Consider the following 13,497-nt stretch of genomic DNA (forward strand, 5'->3'; position numbering starts at 1 on the left):
CAGCCAGCAGAACCTCTGGTTCCTCTGCTCCAAAGTTCTCATGTCTGCATAGAAGGATGCAGACGATAGACGTCAGAACGCCGCCTGAACCAGAGGATCTGCTGAGGTCTATGGAGCTATACTGGAGCTATGAAGCTGTTAAAAATACAAATAAATAAAATAGTTTTTCTCAAAAGGAAAACTACTTTTCAGTCATTTTTTATTTTTAAATTTTTATTACCAACAGCCATTTTTTTTTTTTTGGTTCAATCTTCTGGCTGTGTTTTGTCATGAGGGGGCGGGGCCTCAGGTTACCGTTACATTCAGGTTCATTTATTTATTTTTTCAAATAAACCTTTTTCCAGGTTAGATTCTTTTTGAACAAATTCTTTTAGGTTTCATTTTTTTCTGTAAACAATTTTTTTTAGGTTTTCATTTTTTTCTAAAAAACTTTTTTTCAAAGTTTAAATTGCTTCCTAACAAATTCGCTTTTTAAGCTTTAATTTTTTCCTTTAAACAATTGTTTTAAGGTTAAATTATTCTTTTTAAAAACTTTTTTTTCCAGGTTTACACCTTTTTAACTAATTCTTTTTAGGCTTCAAGGTTTTTATTCAGAAAATATTTTTTCTAAAAAAACTTTTTTCTTCCCAGGTTTTTTTAGTTTATTTCCAGATTTAAATCTTTGTTTTAACAAATTCCTTTTAGGCATAAATGCTTTTCTTTAAAAATGTTTATTGTAATTTTTTTCCATGTTTAAATCTTTTTCAGGTTTCATTATTTTTTTTTCTTAAGATCAATTTTTTTCACTTTTAAATCTTTTTACTTTTTGCCCCTAATTTAGCTCCATATTTTCCCTCCAGATGTTCCAGCATCATGGAGCGGCGGTTACCTTAGCAACATGTCCACCTCTGAGCTCTTCACCACGGCGACGGAGGAGGACAGCCAGGTCTGGTTGTAGGGCAGCATGTGGCACTGAGGCTCCACCATCAGCTGGCATCTTCCTGCAGGAACCAGAACTCAACATTATTTTACTGCAGAGAAACAGTCCAGATCTAAACTAAGCAGAAACAATCTAAACACTCTGTAATCTACCTGCTCCAGTTCTACTTCCTGGTTCTGATGTAACCATTCAGTCGGGCACCTCTGTGAGTTTTTCTATCAGTTGAGGTTCTGTTTGTTCTCAAACAAACCAGAATCTCTGCTTCTGTTAGGACGCTGTAGGTTAAACTTCCAATCAGTCTGATGACCTCGCGCCATCCAATCAGAACGCAGGACGGAGCCAGGCTCATCAGCATTCACCTCAACACCCCATTAATACAGAGAGAGACACAGAAGGACGGCGGAGGAGCGCAGCGGAGACGGACGGAGACGAGGGGAATCTTAAAGCAGAAATGATTTAGCAGAAATGTTCCACCTGAAGCGGGCCTCGGACCCCCCTGGGCCACCCGTGAATTCCCTGGCCCTCACAGACACGTGTTGGTCCACAGAGGGAGGGTGTCAGCGGATCAGAATTCAGCTCAGACTCTCTGTCCGTCACGGCGGCTCTTATTGGATCAGCTGCGCTGCTCTAATGGGATTCGGCGTGGCAGGAAAGGACAGGACAACAAAAACAGACAGGCTGCAGCACTGAAGGATTGTGGGAGTTTTTGTCCTCCTACAGCTCTAACACATCCTCCTGGCTGTCAGCCTTTCTAGGAACCGTTCTTCTCCAAACAGAGAACTTGGGGATACCTGTGTCGGATGCTGGGGTGCTGCTGCTCATCGGCCAGGCGGTGCTCAGTGATGTCACAGAGGAAAGCCAATCAGGAAGCTTCGTAGACAGCTGTGTAGGCGGAGCCTGAGAGGAGGCAGCTGTAGGAGCTTGAGTGTAGGCCAGCGGTCTTTGGCCGTGGCGTGCCTTGACCCGCACAGACGAGGTGACGTTTTCAGCCTCTGACAAGTAGAAAGGGATGGGAGGGCTGGTGGTGCTGTTGCTATGGTAGCCATAGTTGTTGTCAGCAATAGTCTCTGTGGAGGGGAAGGGCCTGGATTCAAGGAGGTTTCTCCCAAACATCCCTGAGGAGAACAAGCAAACAGTTAACAGTAAGCTCTTCTGCTGCGGGAGCTAAAACTTCAGACAACAAGTCCTGAACTGATTGATGGTAAAATTAGAACCAAAGTGTATTTATCTGATTTAGCAGACTCTGGTGTGAACATCTGCGATGCCTCAGGGCTGTCAGTTCGGTCCCCTGCTTTTTAAATTGAGCTGAAATGGTTCGTGTTTCACCTCTATGCAGACGATGCTGTGCTATTAGTGACGTTTCAATAACAGGATCCTTCTACATCTCAGTCCCTTTATGGAGTCTCAGTTAAAGAAACCCCAGTGCTGAGTTCTGCGGAAACCCAGAACGTTCTTTGTAGTTTAGCTGAGCGGTAAACCTTGTTTTCACACTACACTGTTGCAATAGTTACCTTCAAGCAAGATAAATAGTTGCGAGATTTGTGAATTCACAAACTCACTAAAGTACATCTGACCTGACGCCAACAGATGCGTTGGGCTCGATACAGAAATGTGTCAGACCAATGAGATGTAGAGACATGTACGACGTCAACACATCAACCAGAGGCAAAAAGCTGAAGCAAAACAAAGATGGCTGCTCCAGTTTTAGCTGGAATATCCTCTGAGTCCTTTGAAAACTAGCAAAAGGACGTGATCTGTGCTCTCTTTGGATGGAAAAGATGTTTGCTTGTTTTTCCATACCAGATTTAGTAGGAGTTTGATTTATCAGTTAATTCTGCTACTAGTAAAAGAAATGAAGAATTAGATACTTCAGAGCTCATACCTGCGATTGGCCAACATGGATCACTTGATTTATCCAATTAGCTTGAAGAGTTGTACTAAATGTCCCTCCCTTCTGCGGATACTTTCTACAGGAGTCTTACCAGATGGAGACCGTGTAGAATTAAAACCGAACTAAACGGATCCATCTAGCTTACGCCAGGTTACTGTTATGATACAAGGCTGTGTCCGAATGTTAGCCCTAACCCCTATATAGGGAACTATATGGGAGTTACGCCATTTTAAATGAGTGTCCGAATGTCCGCCCTAACCCCTATATAGGGCACTATATGGGAGTTACGCCATTTTAAATGAGTGTCCGAATGTTCGCCCTGACCCCTATATAGGGCACTATATGGGAGTTACGCCATTTTAAATGAGTGTCCGAATGTCCGCTCTAACCCTTATATAGGGCACTATATGGGAGTTACGCCATTTTAAATGAGTGTCCGAATGTCTGCCCTAACCCCTATATAGGGCACTATATGGGAGTTAGGCCATTTTAAATGAGTGTCCGAATGTTCGCCCTGACCCCTATATAGGGCACTATATGGGAGTTACGCCATTTTAAATTAGTGTCCGAATGTCCGCTCTAACCCCTATATAGGGCACTATATGGGAGTTACGCCATTTTAAATGAGTGTCCGAATGTCTGCCCTAACCCCTATATAGGGCACTATATGGGAGTTACGCCATTTTAAATGAGTGTCCGAATGTCTGCCCTAACCCCTATATAGGGCACTATATGGGAGTTAGGCCATTTTAAATGAGTGTCCGAATGTCCGCCCTGACCCCTATATAGGGCACTATATGGGAGTTAGGCCATTTTAAATGAGTGTCCGAATGTTCGCCCTTACCCCTATATAGGGCACTATATGGGAGTTACGCCATTTTAAATGAGTGTCCGAATGTCCGCCCTGACCCCTATATAGGGCAGTATATGGGAGTTACTCCATTTTAAATGAGTGTCCGAATGTCTGCCCTAACCCCTATATAGGGCACTATATGGGAGTTACGCCATTTTAAATGTGTCCAAATGTTCGCCCTGAGCCCTATATAGGGCACTATATGGGAGTTAGGCCATTTTAAATGAGTGTCCGAATGTCCGCTCTAACCCCTATATAGGGCACTATATGGGAGTTACGCCATTTTAAATGAGTGTCCGAATGTCTGCCCTAACCCCTATATAGGGCACTATATGGGGCACTATATGGGAGTTAGGCCATTTTAAATGAGTGTCCGAATGTCCGCCCTAACCCCTATATAGGGCACTATATAAGGCACTATATGGGAGTTAGGCCATTTTAAATGAGTGTCCGAATGTTCGCCCTAACCCCTATATAGGGCACTATATTGGAGTTACGCCATTTTAAATGAGTGTCCGAATGTTCGCCCTGACCCCTATATAGGGCACTATATGGGAGTTACGCCATTTTAAATGAGTGTCCGAATGTCCGCTCTAACCCCTATATAGGGCACTATATGGGAGTTACGCCATTTTAAATGAGTGTCCGAATGTCTGCCCTAACCCCTATATAGGGCACTATATGGGGCACTATATGGGAGTTAGGCCATTTTAAATGAGTGTCCGAATGTCCGCCCTAACCCCTATATAGGGCACTATATAAGGCACTATATGGGAGTTAGGCCATTTTAAATGAGTGTCCGAATGTTCGCCCTAACCCCTATATAGGGCACTATATTGGAGTTACGCCATTTTAAATGAGTGTCCGAATGTTCGCCCTAACCCCTATATAGGGCACTATATGGGAGTTAGGCCATTTTAAATGAGTGTCCGAATGTTCGCCCTAACCCCTATATAGGGCACTATATAGGAGTTACGCCATTTTAAATGAGTGTCCGAATGTTCGCCCTAACCCCTATATAGGGCACTATATGGGAGTTACGCCATTTTAAATGAGTGTCCGAATGTCTGCCCTAACCCCTATATAGGGCACTATATGGGGCACTATATGGGAGTTAGGCCATTTTAAATGAGTGTCCGAATGTCTGCCCTAACCCCTATATAGGGCACTATATGGGAGTTAGGCCATTTTAAATGAGTGTCCGAATGTTCGCCCTGACCCCTATATAGGGCACTATATGGGAGTTACGCCATTTTAAATTAGTGTCCGAATGTCCGCTCTAACCCCTATATAGGGCACTATATGGGAGTTACGCCATTTTAAATGAGTGTCCGAATGTCTGCCCTAACCCCTATATAGGGCACTATATGGGAGTTACGCCATTTTAAATGAGTGTCCGAATGTCTGCCCTAACCCCTATATAGGGCACTATATGGGAGTTAGGCCATTTTAAATGAGTGTCCGAATGTCCGCCCTGACCCCTATATAGGGCACTATATGGGAGTTAGGCCATTTTAAATGAGTGTCCGAATGTTCGCCCTTACCCCTATATAGGGCACTATATGGGAGTTACGCCATTTTAAATGAGTGTCCGAATGTCCGCCCTGACCCCTATATAGGGCAGTATATGGGAGTTACTCCATTTTAAATGAGTGTCCGAATGTCTGCCCTAACCCCTATATAGGGCACTATATGGGAGTTACGCCATTTTAAATGTGTCCAAATGTTCGCCCTGAGCCCTATATAGGGCACTATATGGGAGTTAGGCCATTTTAAATGAGTGTCCGAATGTCCGCTCTAACCCCTATATAGGGCACTATATGGGAGTTACGCCATTTTAAATGAGTGTCCGAATGTCTGCCCTAACCCCTATATAGGGCACTATATGGGGCACTATATGGGAGTTAGGCCATTTTAAATGAGTGTCCGAATGTCCGCCCTAACCCCTATATAGGGCACTATATAAGGCACTATATGGGAGTTAGGCCATTTTAAATGAGTGTCCGAATGTTCGCCCTAACCCCTATATAGGGCACTATATTGGAGTTACGCCATTTTAAATGAGTGTCCGAATGTTCGCCCTGACCCCTATATAGGGCACTATATGGGAGTTACGCCATTTTAAATGAGTGTCCGAATGTCCGCTCTAACCCCTATATAGGGCACTATATGGGAGTTACGCCATTTTAAATGAGTGTCCGAATGTCTGCCCTAACCCCTATATAGGGCACTATATGGGGCACTATATGGGAGTTAGGCCATTTTAAATGAGTGTCCGAATGTCCGCCCTAACCCCTATATAGGGCACTATATAAGGCACTATATGGGAGTTAGGCCATTTTAAATGAGTGTCCGAATGTTCGCCCTAACCCCTATATAGGGCACTATATTGGAGTTACGCCATTTTAAATGAGTGTCCGAATGTTCGCCCTAACCCCTATATAGGGCACTATATGGGAGTTAGGCCATTTTAAATGAGTGTCCGAATGTTCGCCCTAACCCCTATATAGGGCACTATATGGGAGTTACGCCATTTTAAATGAGTGTCCGAATGTTCGCCCTAACCCCTATATAGGGCACTATATGGGAGTTAGGCCATTTTAAATGAGTGTCCGAATGTTCGCCCTAACCCCTATATAGGGCACTATATGGGAGTTAGGCCATTTTAAATGAGTGTCCGAATGTCCGCCCTAACCCCTATATAGGGCACTATATGGGAGTTAGGCCATTTTAAATGAGTGTCCGAATGTTCGCCCTAACCCCTATATAGGGAACTATATGGGAGTTACGCCATTTTAAATGAGTGTCTGAACGACTACTTGATGAAAAAGTAGTGGACTCAAAATTTCCCACAATGCTCCTTGAAAAGTAGTGATCATCCATGGTCACTAGATGAGCAGATATATCCCAGAATGCTTTGCGTCGAGAGCTGTCATCGCAAAGAATTATGGGATTTGCTATCACACTAGCCCGCTGTTGCTAACATGGCGCAGGCACCATGCAAGGGAGGTGGAGTTACGTAACCAACGGGCGCAATCCAACGACCAACCCGTCCGTGGAGGATCAGGAATCAGAAAGGTGGAATTACTCTTTTTTCCACTTTTACCCGATGTATTCCAGCATCCAGCTGCCATGCACGTGGGCATTGTCAGTTTCACTATAGCTCTGGTGAATTTCAATGGTGAAGTCCTCTGGAAATCTTCAATAATTGTTGTTGATTGCAGATGTGTCTAGTAGTTCCCATTGATTTAGCTTGTAAAGCGGGGAGAATGGCGCTACGCTTACCGTGACGTCACTGCTTAGATTACTATATTTGGGCAAAAATGGGCGCTCCCAGACTCAGTCATCATGATGAAAATGATTGTTTTTCCCTTTGGAGGACGCCGTGGATTAAAACAATAGAGCCCAATATTTTGTAACATTCATGTACAAACTGTATAATTCTTAATGTTGACCCCGAACTTTCTGAGGAAGCAGGAAATTATCTTTGCTTTTCACAGTTAAGACAGAAGACTGGAAATCAATCTGATTATTATTATTACATCATATATTCACAAATATATCGTCTTATTCTGTTTGATTATTAAAATGGAAGCATATTTATAGAGATGATAATTCCTTGCTGACTGAACTTTTCCTGTAAAACTCTGGCTGAATGTGAGTCCACAGAGGTGAAAGGTCAGCCCCTGCCTAATGGCTGCAGGGTCTGCAGCGCTGCCTTGGCCTCATGCTGAGGTTTTCTTGCGGTGATGTTTGTCCCTGCGGAGCATAAATAACAGTTTGACTCCCATCAAAGAGGAACATCTGCTGAGGATCTATGGCAACAGCAGTTAAAAGAAGAGCTTCTTTCTTTCTTTCTCTCTCCGCCTGTGAAGGCCGCCGGCGAACAGAAACAGCGAGGCGGGAGGGATGTTACAGACCATTAAGTGTTTAATGGAGAGATGGTAATGAGAGGAGGAGGAGGAGGCAGGAGAAAGCAGCTGCTGAGGGAGGAAGATCAGAGGGACGGACTGGAGAGACTGAGGAGGAAAAGAAGACGAGGAACCAGGAGGAAAAACAAACGCCTCTTCTACTACCTGCTAAATGTTTGGAAATTCTTTCAGTCTAGCAGCCTGAGCCCGTTTCTGGTTGGCTGAGGGACTCCCCGCTGTCATGGCGACCACATGAAGCACACGCACAGAGAAACAGAAGCATGCGTGGTTTAAATCAACACGACATGTGTGTCATCATCCCTCCTACAAGCTGTTCTTCATTCCTTTATTCACCACAGTGGAAACAGCAGGGATGGATGGAGGGTTGATGGATGGATGGAGGTTTGATGGATGGAGGTTTGATGGATGGAAGTTTGATGGATGGAGGATTGATGGATGGAGGTTTGATGGATGGAGGTTTGATGGATGGAGGATTGATGGATGGAGGTTTGATGGATGGAGGATTGATGGATGGAGGTTTGATGGATGGATGGATGGATGGATGTAGGTTTGATGGATGGAGGATTGATGGATGGAGGTTTGATGGGTGGATAGATGGATGGAGGTTTGATGGATGGAGGTTTGATGGATGGAGGATTGATGGATGGAAGTTTGATGGATGGAGGATTGATGGATGGAGGTTTGATGGATGGAGGATGGATGGATTGATGGATGGAGGATTGATGGATGGATGGATGGAGGTTTGATGGATGGAGGATTGATGGATGGAGGTTTGATGGGTGGATAGATGGATGGAGGTTTGATGGATGGAGGTTTGATGGATGGAGGTTTGATGGATGGAAGTTTGATGGATGGAGGTTTGATGGATGGAGGATTGATGGATGGAGGTTTGATGGATGGAGGAGGGAGGATTGATGGATGGAAGTTTGATGGATGGAGGATTGATGGATGGAGGATTGATGGATGGAGGATTGGTGGATGGAGGATTGATGGATGGAAGTTTGATGGATGGAGGATTGATGGATGGAGGTTTGATGGATGGAGGATTGATGGATGGAGGTTTGATGGATGGAGGTTTGATGGATGGAGGATTGATGGATGGAGGATTGATGGATGGAAGTTTGATGGATGGAGGATTGATGGATGGAGGATTGATGGATGGAGGTTTGATGGATGGAGGTTTGATGGATGGAGGTTTGATGGATGGAGGATTGATGGATGGAGGTTTGATGGATGGAGGTTTGATGGATGGAGGTTTGATGGATGGAGGATTGATGGATGGAGGATTGATGGATGGAAGTTTGATGGATGGAGGATTGATGGATGGAGGTTTGATGGATGGAAGTTTGATGGATGGAGGATTGATGGATGGAGGTTTGATGGATGGAGGATTGATGGATGGAGGTTTGATGGATGGAGGATTGATGGATGGAGGTTTGATGGATGGAGGATTGATGGATGGAGGGATGGAGGTTTGATGGATGGAGGATTGATGGATGGAGGGATGGAGGTTTGATGGATGGAGGATTGATGGATGGAGGGATGTAGGTTTGATGGATGGAGGATTGATGGATGGAGGTTTGATGGATGGAGGTTTGATGGATGGAGGATTGATGGATGGAGGGATGGATGGATGCTTGATGGATGGAGGATTTATGGATGGATGGATTGATGGATGGAGGTTTGATGGATGGAGGGTTGATGGATGGATGGATGGATGAAGGATGGATGGATAGATGGATGGATGGATGGATGGAGGGATGGATGATGATGATGGATAGATGGATGAATGATGATGATGGATGGATGGATGGATGGAGGGATGGATGATGATGATGGATAGATGGATGAATGATGATGATGGATGGATGGATGGATGGATGATGATGATGGATGGAGGGATGGATGAAGGATTGATGGATGGATGGATGGATGAATGATGATGATGGATGGATGAATGATGATGATGGATGGAGGGATGGATGAAGGATTGATGGATGGATGATGGATGGACGGGCGATGGATGGATGGATGATGGATGGAGGATTGATGGATGGAGGGATGGATGGAGGAATGGATGGAGGATTGATGGATGGAGGGATGGATGGAGGAATGGATGGAGGATTGATGGATGGAGGGATGGATGGAGGAATGGATGGAGGATTGATGGATGGAGGGATGAAGGAATGGATGGAGGCTTGATGGATGGAGGGATGATGATGGAAGGATGGAGGGATGATGATGGATGGATGGAGGGATGATGATGGATGGATGATGGGTGAAAAGAAGGAAGGAAAGATTGATGAAAGAAGAAGTGAAAAAAGTGAAAGACACAATGAAGAAGGGATGAAGTGAACCAGGTGAAGGAGGTAGGGAGAAGGCGTGGGGTCAGAGGTCGTCATGGAGAGGACGTACCTGTGAGGGCCAGGCCCAGCAGCAGCGCCCCCAGCAGGCTGACGCTGGGAATCAGGATGTAGAGCAGCAGCCGCAGGTGATTGGTGGAGCCCAGCTCCTTAGGACACGCCTCCTGCTCCATCCTGGCCTCAGGTCCTCCAGGACGATTCTGGGGGACCAGAAGAACCCCGATTAGGGGGCTGTCAGGACATGTTCACCCCCCCCATCACACCCTGTCTATTTATACAGCCTGGGGGGGAGGAGGGGGGGAGAGTTTCCGTTGGACTCGCTGAAGTTATTTTTGTAGTGATATGACAAGAAGACACACAACAACCACCCACCACCCCCCCTGTGATTTATGGGGCGGGGGCCGCCTGATAACAGCTCTACTGACACACCGATTCCCTCCAGCTGCATTTGGGTCCAGTTAGTTCTGAAGGTACCGGTCCGGTCCACTTCAGCCTCTGGTTGGTCTTTAAGGGGAACCAGTCAGATCTGCTGGTCTGATACCGAGGAGTCCAGCTTTATACTGGTTCTGGAACCCAGCTTCAGAACCAGGCTGGTTGTGGTTCTACAGCCGTCGGAGGAGCTGATGGTTCTGATGGACCCGGTTCAGCTGAACACCTGCAGGCAGGGTGTCTGATTATCACCTGTTAGAGAGCAGGAGCTGCTGAGGTCCGGTTCTGAGGAAAGTTCTGTAGAACCGAGGGGGAATCTGTCAGTTTATCAAACCCCAGAGGGAAATGAAAACAAACCCAGAGAGTTTAACTCTGATCCTGGAGGACAGATGGTTCCGATTTAGGGGAATTAACCCGTTTATCACAGAACCACAGAACCGCTGGAACCAATCGGATCAACCCATGAATGTCTGATCAACATCTGATCACCAGGAAAGTATTATGGGCTGGAAACGCTTCCCTCTGGAAAACCAGAACCAGGTTGAAACAGAACCTGGAACCCAGCATAGAACCAGGCATAGAACCAGACATAGAACCAGGCATAGAACCCAGCATAGAACCAGGCACAGAACCAGGCATAGAACCAGGCATAGAACCAGGCATAGAACCCAGCATAGAACCAGGCATAGAACCCAGCGTAGAACCAGACATAGAACCAGGCATAGAACTAGGCATAGAACCAGCCATAGAACCCAGCATAGAATCAGGCATAGAACCCAGGAAGCAGGGAAATCGCAGGGGAAAACAGAGGAAGTAAATATTTGGCTCCATGAACTGAGAGATTATTTAAAGTTAAAATGTTTTAGAGCAGAGAAGCAGGAGGACATCAGAACCACAGCAGAACCGGCATTTAGAGGCTGATCCCATCAACATCTGGTGGAAAACTGTGATGCTGAGGAGGACAGAGACAGAGGACAGAGACAAGGAGACTGAGAGGACAGGAGGAGGTAGAGAGGGTGGGGGGGACTCACCGCTGCAGCCGGCGCTCCGCTGAAGGTGACACCCAGGAAGGTCTCCCTCCGAGCAGACAACATGAGCTGCTGCTGCCTGCTGCTGAGCCTGAGACCATCGCTCTGGTTCTGGCTGGGAGCTGCTGGGAGGACTAAGGCAGCCGGAGAGGCTGGCTCCGCCCCCTTTCCCTCCCTCCCTCCCTAGCTCTCTCTCTCTCTCTCTCCAGGTAGTCCGCACGTGAGCAGATTAAAGCGCAGCGGGGGCTGAAGCCTCGTGCCTCCAGCACGCCGCTGTCCTCAGACACATGACCCGACCTGTTACCGAACAGAACCAGAACTCCCAGATTCTACTGGACTTCTGCATCTGGAACCAGTTCTAGATGCACATTCACACTGAGGTCTGGATCCTGGCTCTGGACAGCGGTCTATTAAGGTATAAGATCTGGAACCGTCTGGATCCTGGCTCTGGACAGCGGTCTGTTGAGGTATAAGATCTGGAACCAGTCTGGATCCTGGTTCTGGACAGCAGTCTATTAAGGTATAAGATCTGGAACCAGTCTGGATCCTGGTTCTGGAGAGCGGTCTGTTGAGGTATAAGATCTGGAACCAGTCTGGATCCTGGTTCTGGAGAGCGGTCCATTAAGGTATAAAATCTGGAACCGGTCTGGAACCTGGTTCTGGAGAGCGGTCAATTAAGGTATAAAATCTGGAACTGGTCTGGATCCTGATTCTGGACAGCGGTCTATTAAGGTATATAAAATCTGGAAGCGGTCTTAATCCTGGTCTATCCAGGTTCGGTTTACTGTGTGGAATAACCTCTGGTTTGAGGATCTGATTATAAGCTTTAATTCTTGAAGAAGAAACGTTTAACTGCAGTGGATGGATGTGGCTGCCATCTTGTTAGGGTCCTGTTGACCCAACTTTCGCAACAGATACCAACACCGCTCCTTTGAGACATGACCGATACCAACACCGCCCCTTTGAGACATGACCGATACCAACACCGCCCCTTTGAGACATGACCGATACCAACACCGCCCCTTTGAGACATGACCGATACCAACACCGCCCCTTTGAGACATGACCGATACCGACACCGCCCCTTTGAGACATGACCGATACCGACACCGCCCCTTTGAGACATGCCCGATACCGACACCGCCTCTGAGACATGCCCGATACGACACCGCCCCTCTGAGACATGTCCGATATCGACACCGCCCCTTTAAGACATGCCCGATACCGACACCGCCTCTGAGACATGCCCGATACCGACACCGCCCCTGTGAGACATGCCCGATACGACACCGCCCCACTGAGACATGTCCGATATCGACACCGCCCCTTTGAGACATGCCCGATACCGACACCGCCTCTGAGACATGCCCGATACGACACCGCCCCTCTGAGACATGTCCGATATCGACACCGCCCCTTTGAGACATGCCCGATACCGACACCGCCTCTGAGACATGCCCCATACCGACACCGCCCCTTTGAGACATGCCCCATACTGACACCGCCCCTTTGAGACATGTCCGATACCGACACCGCCCCTTTGAGACATGTCCGATACCGACACCGCCCCTGTGAGACATGACCGATACCGACACCGCCCCTGTGAGACATGACCGATACCGACACCGCCCCTTTGAGACATGCCCGATACCGACACCGCCCCTGTGAGACATGCCCGATACCGACACCGCCCCTTTGAGACATGACCGATACCGACGCCGCCCCTGTGAGACATGCCAGATACCGACGCCGCCCCTTTGAGACATGTCCGATACCGACACCGCCCCTTTGAGACATGACCGATACCGACGCCGCCCCTGTGAGACATGCCAGATACCGACGCCACCCCTTTGAGACATGTCCGATACCGACACCGCCCCTTTGAGACATGACCGATACCGACGCCACCCCTTTGAGACATGTCCGATACCGACACCGCCCCTGTGAGACATGACCGATACCGACACCGCCCCTTTGAGACATGCCCGATACCGACACCGCCCCTGTGAGACATGCCCGATACCGACACCGCCCCTTTGAGACATGACCGATACCGACGCCGCCCCTGTGAGACATGCCAGA

At 47.2% G+C, this 13,497-nt stretch overlaps 1 protein-coding gene across 1 annotated transcript in view; it reads right to left on the reverse strand.

Annotated features, from left to right (window-relative positions):
- Positions 1 to 11,571, reverse strand: part of corin (corin, serine peptidase) — a 29,546-nt gene extending 17,975 nt beyond the window's left edge. The window contains exons 1-4 of the mRNA XM_038272325.1: positions 11,419 to 11,571; positions 10,011 to 10,158; positions 1,711 to 2,034; positions 869 to 980 (exon numbers count right to left, since the gene is read on the reverse strand). Coding sequence (XP_038128253.1) covers positions 869 to 980; positions 1,711 to 2,034; positions 10,011 to 10,158; positions 11,419 to 11,481 — 647 coding nt within the window. The 5' untranslated portion in view covers positions 11,482 to 11,571. The remainder of the gene's footprint in view (positions 1 to 868; positions 981 to 1,710; positions 2,035 to 10,010; positions 10,159 to 11,418) is intronic.
- Positions 11,572 to 13,497: the final 1,926 nt, after the last annotated feature.

This window comes from Cyprinodon tularosa, unplaced genomic scaffold, assembly GCF_016077235.1.
Source record: "Cyprinodon tularosa strain WSP-4 unplaced genomic scaffold, ASM1607723v1 ctg822, whole genome shotgun sequence".
Taxonomy (NCBI): domain Eukaryota; kingdom Metazoa; phylum Chordata; class Actinopteri; order Cyprinodontiformes; family Cyprinodontidae; genus Cyprinodon; species Cyprinodon tularosa.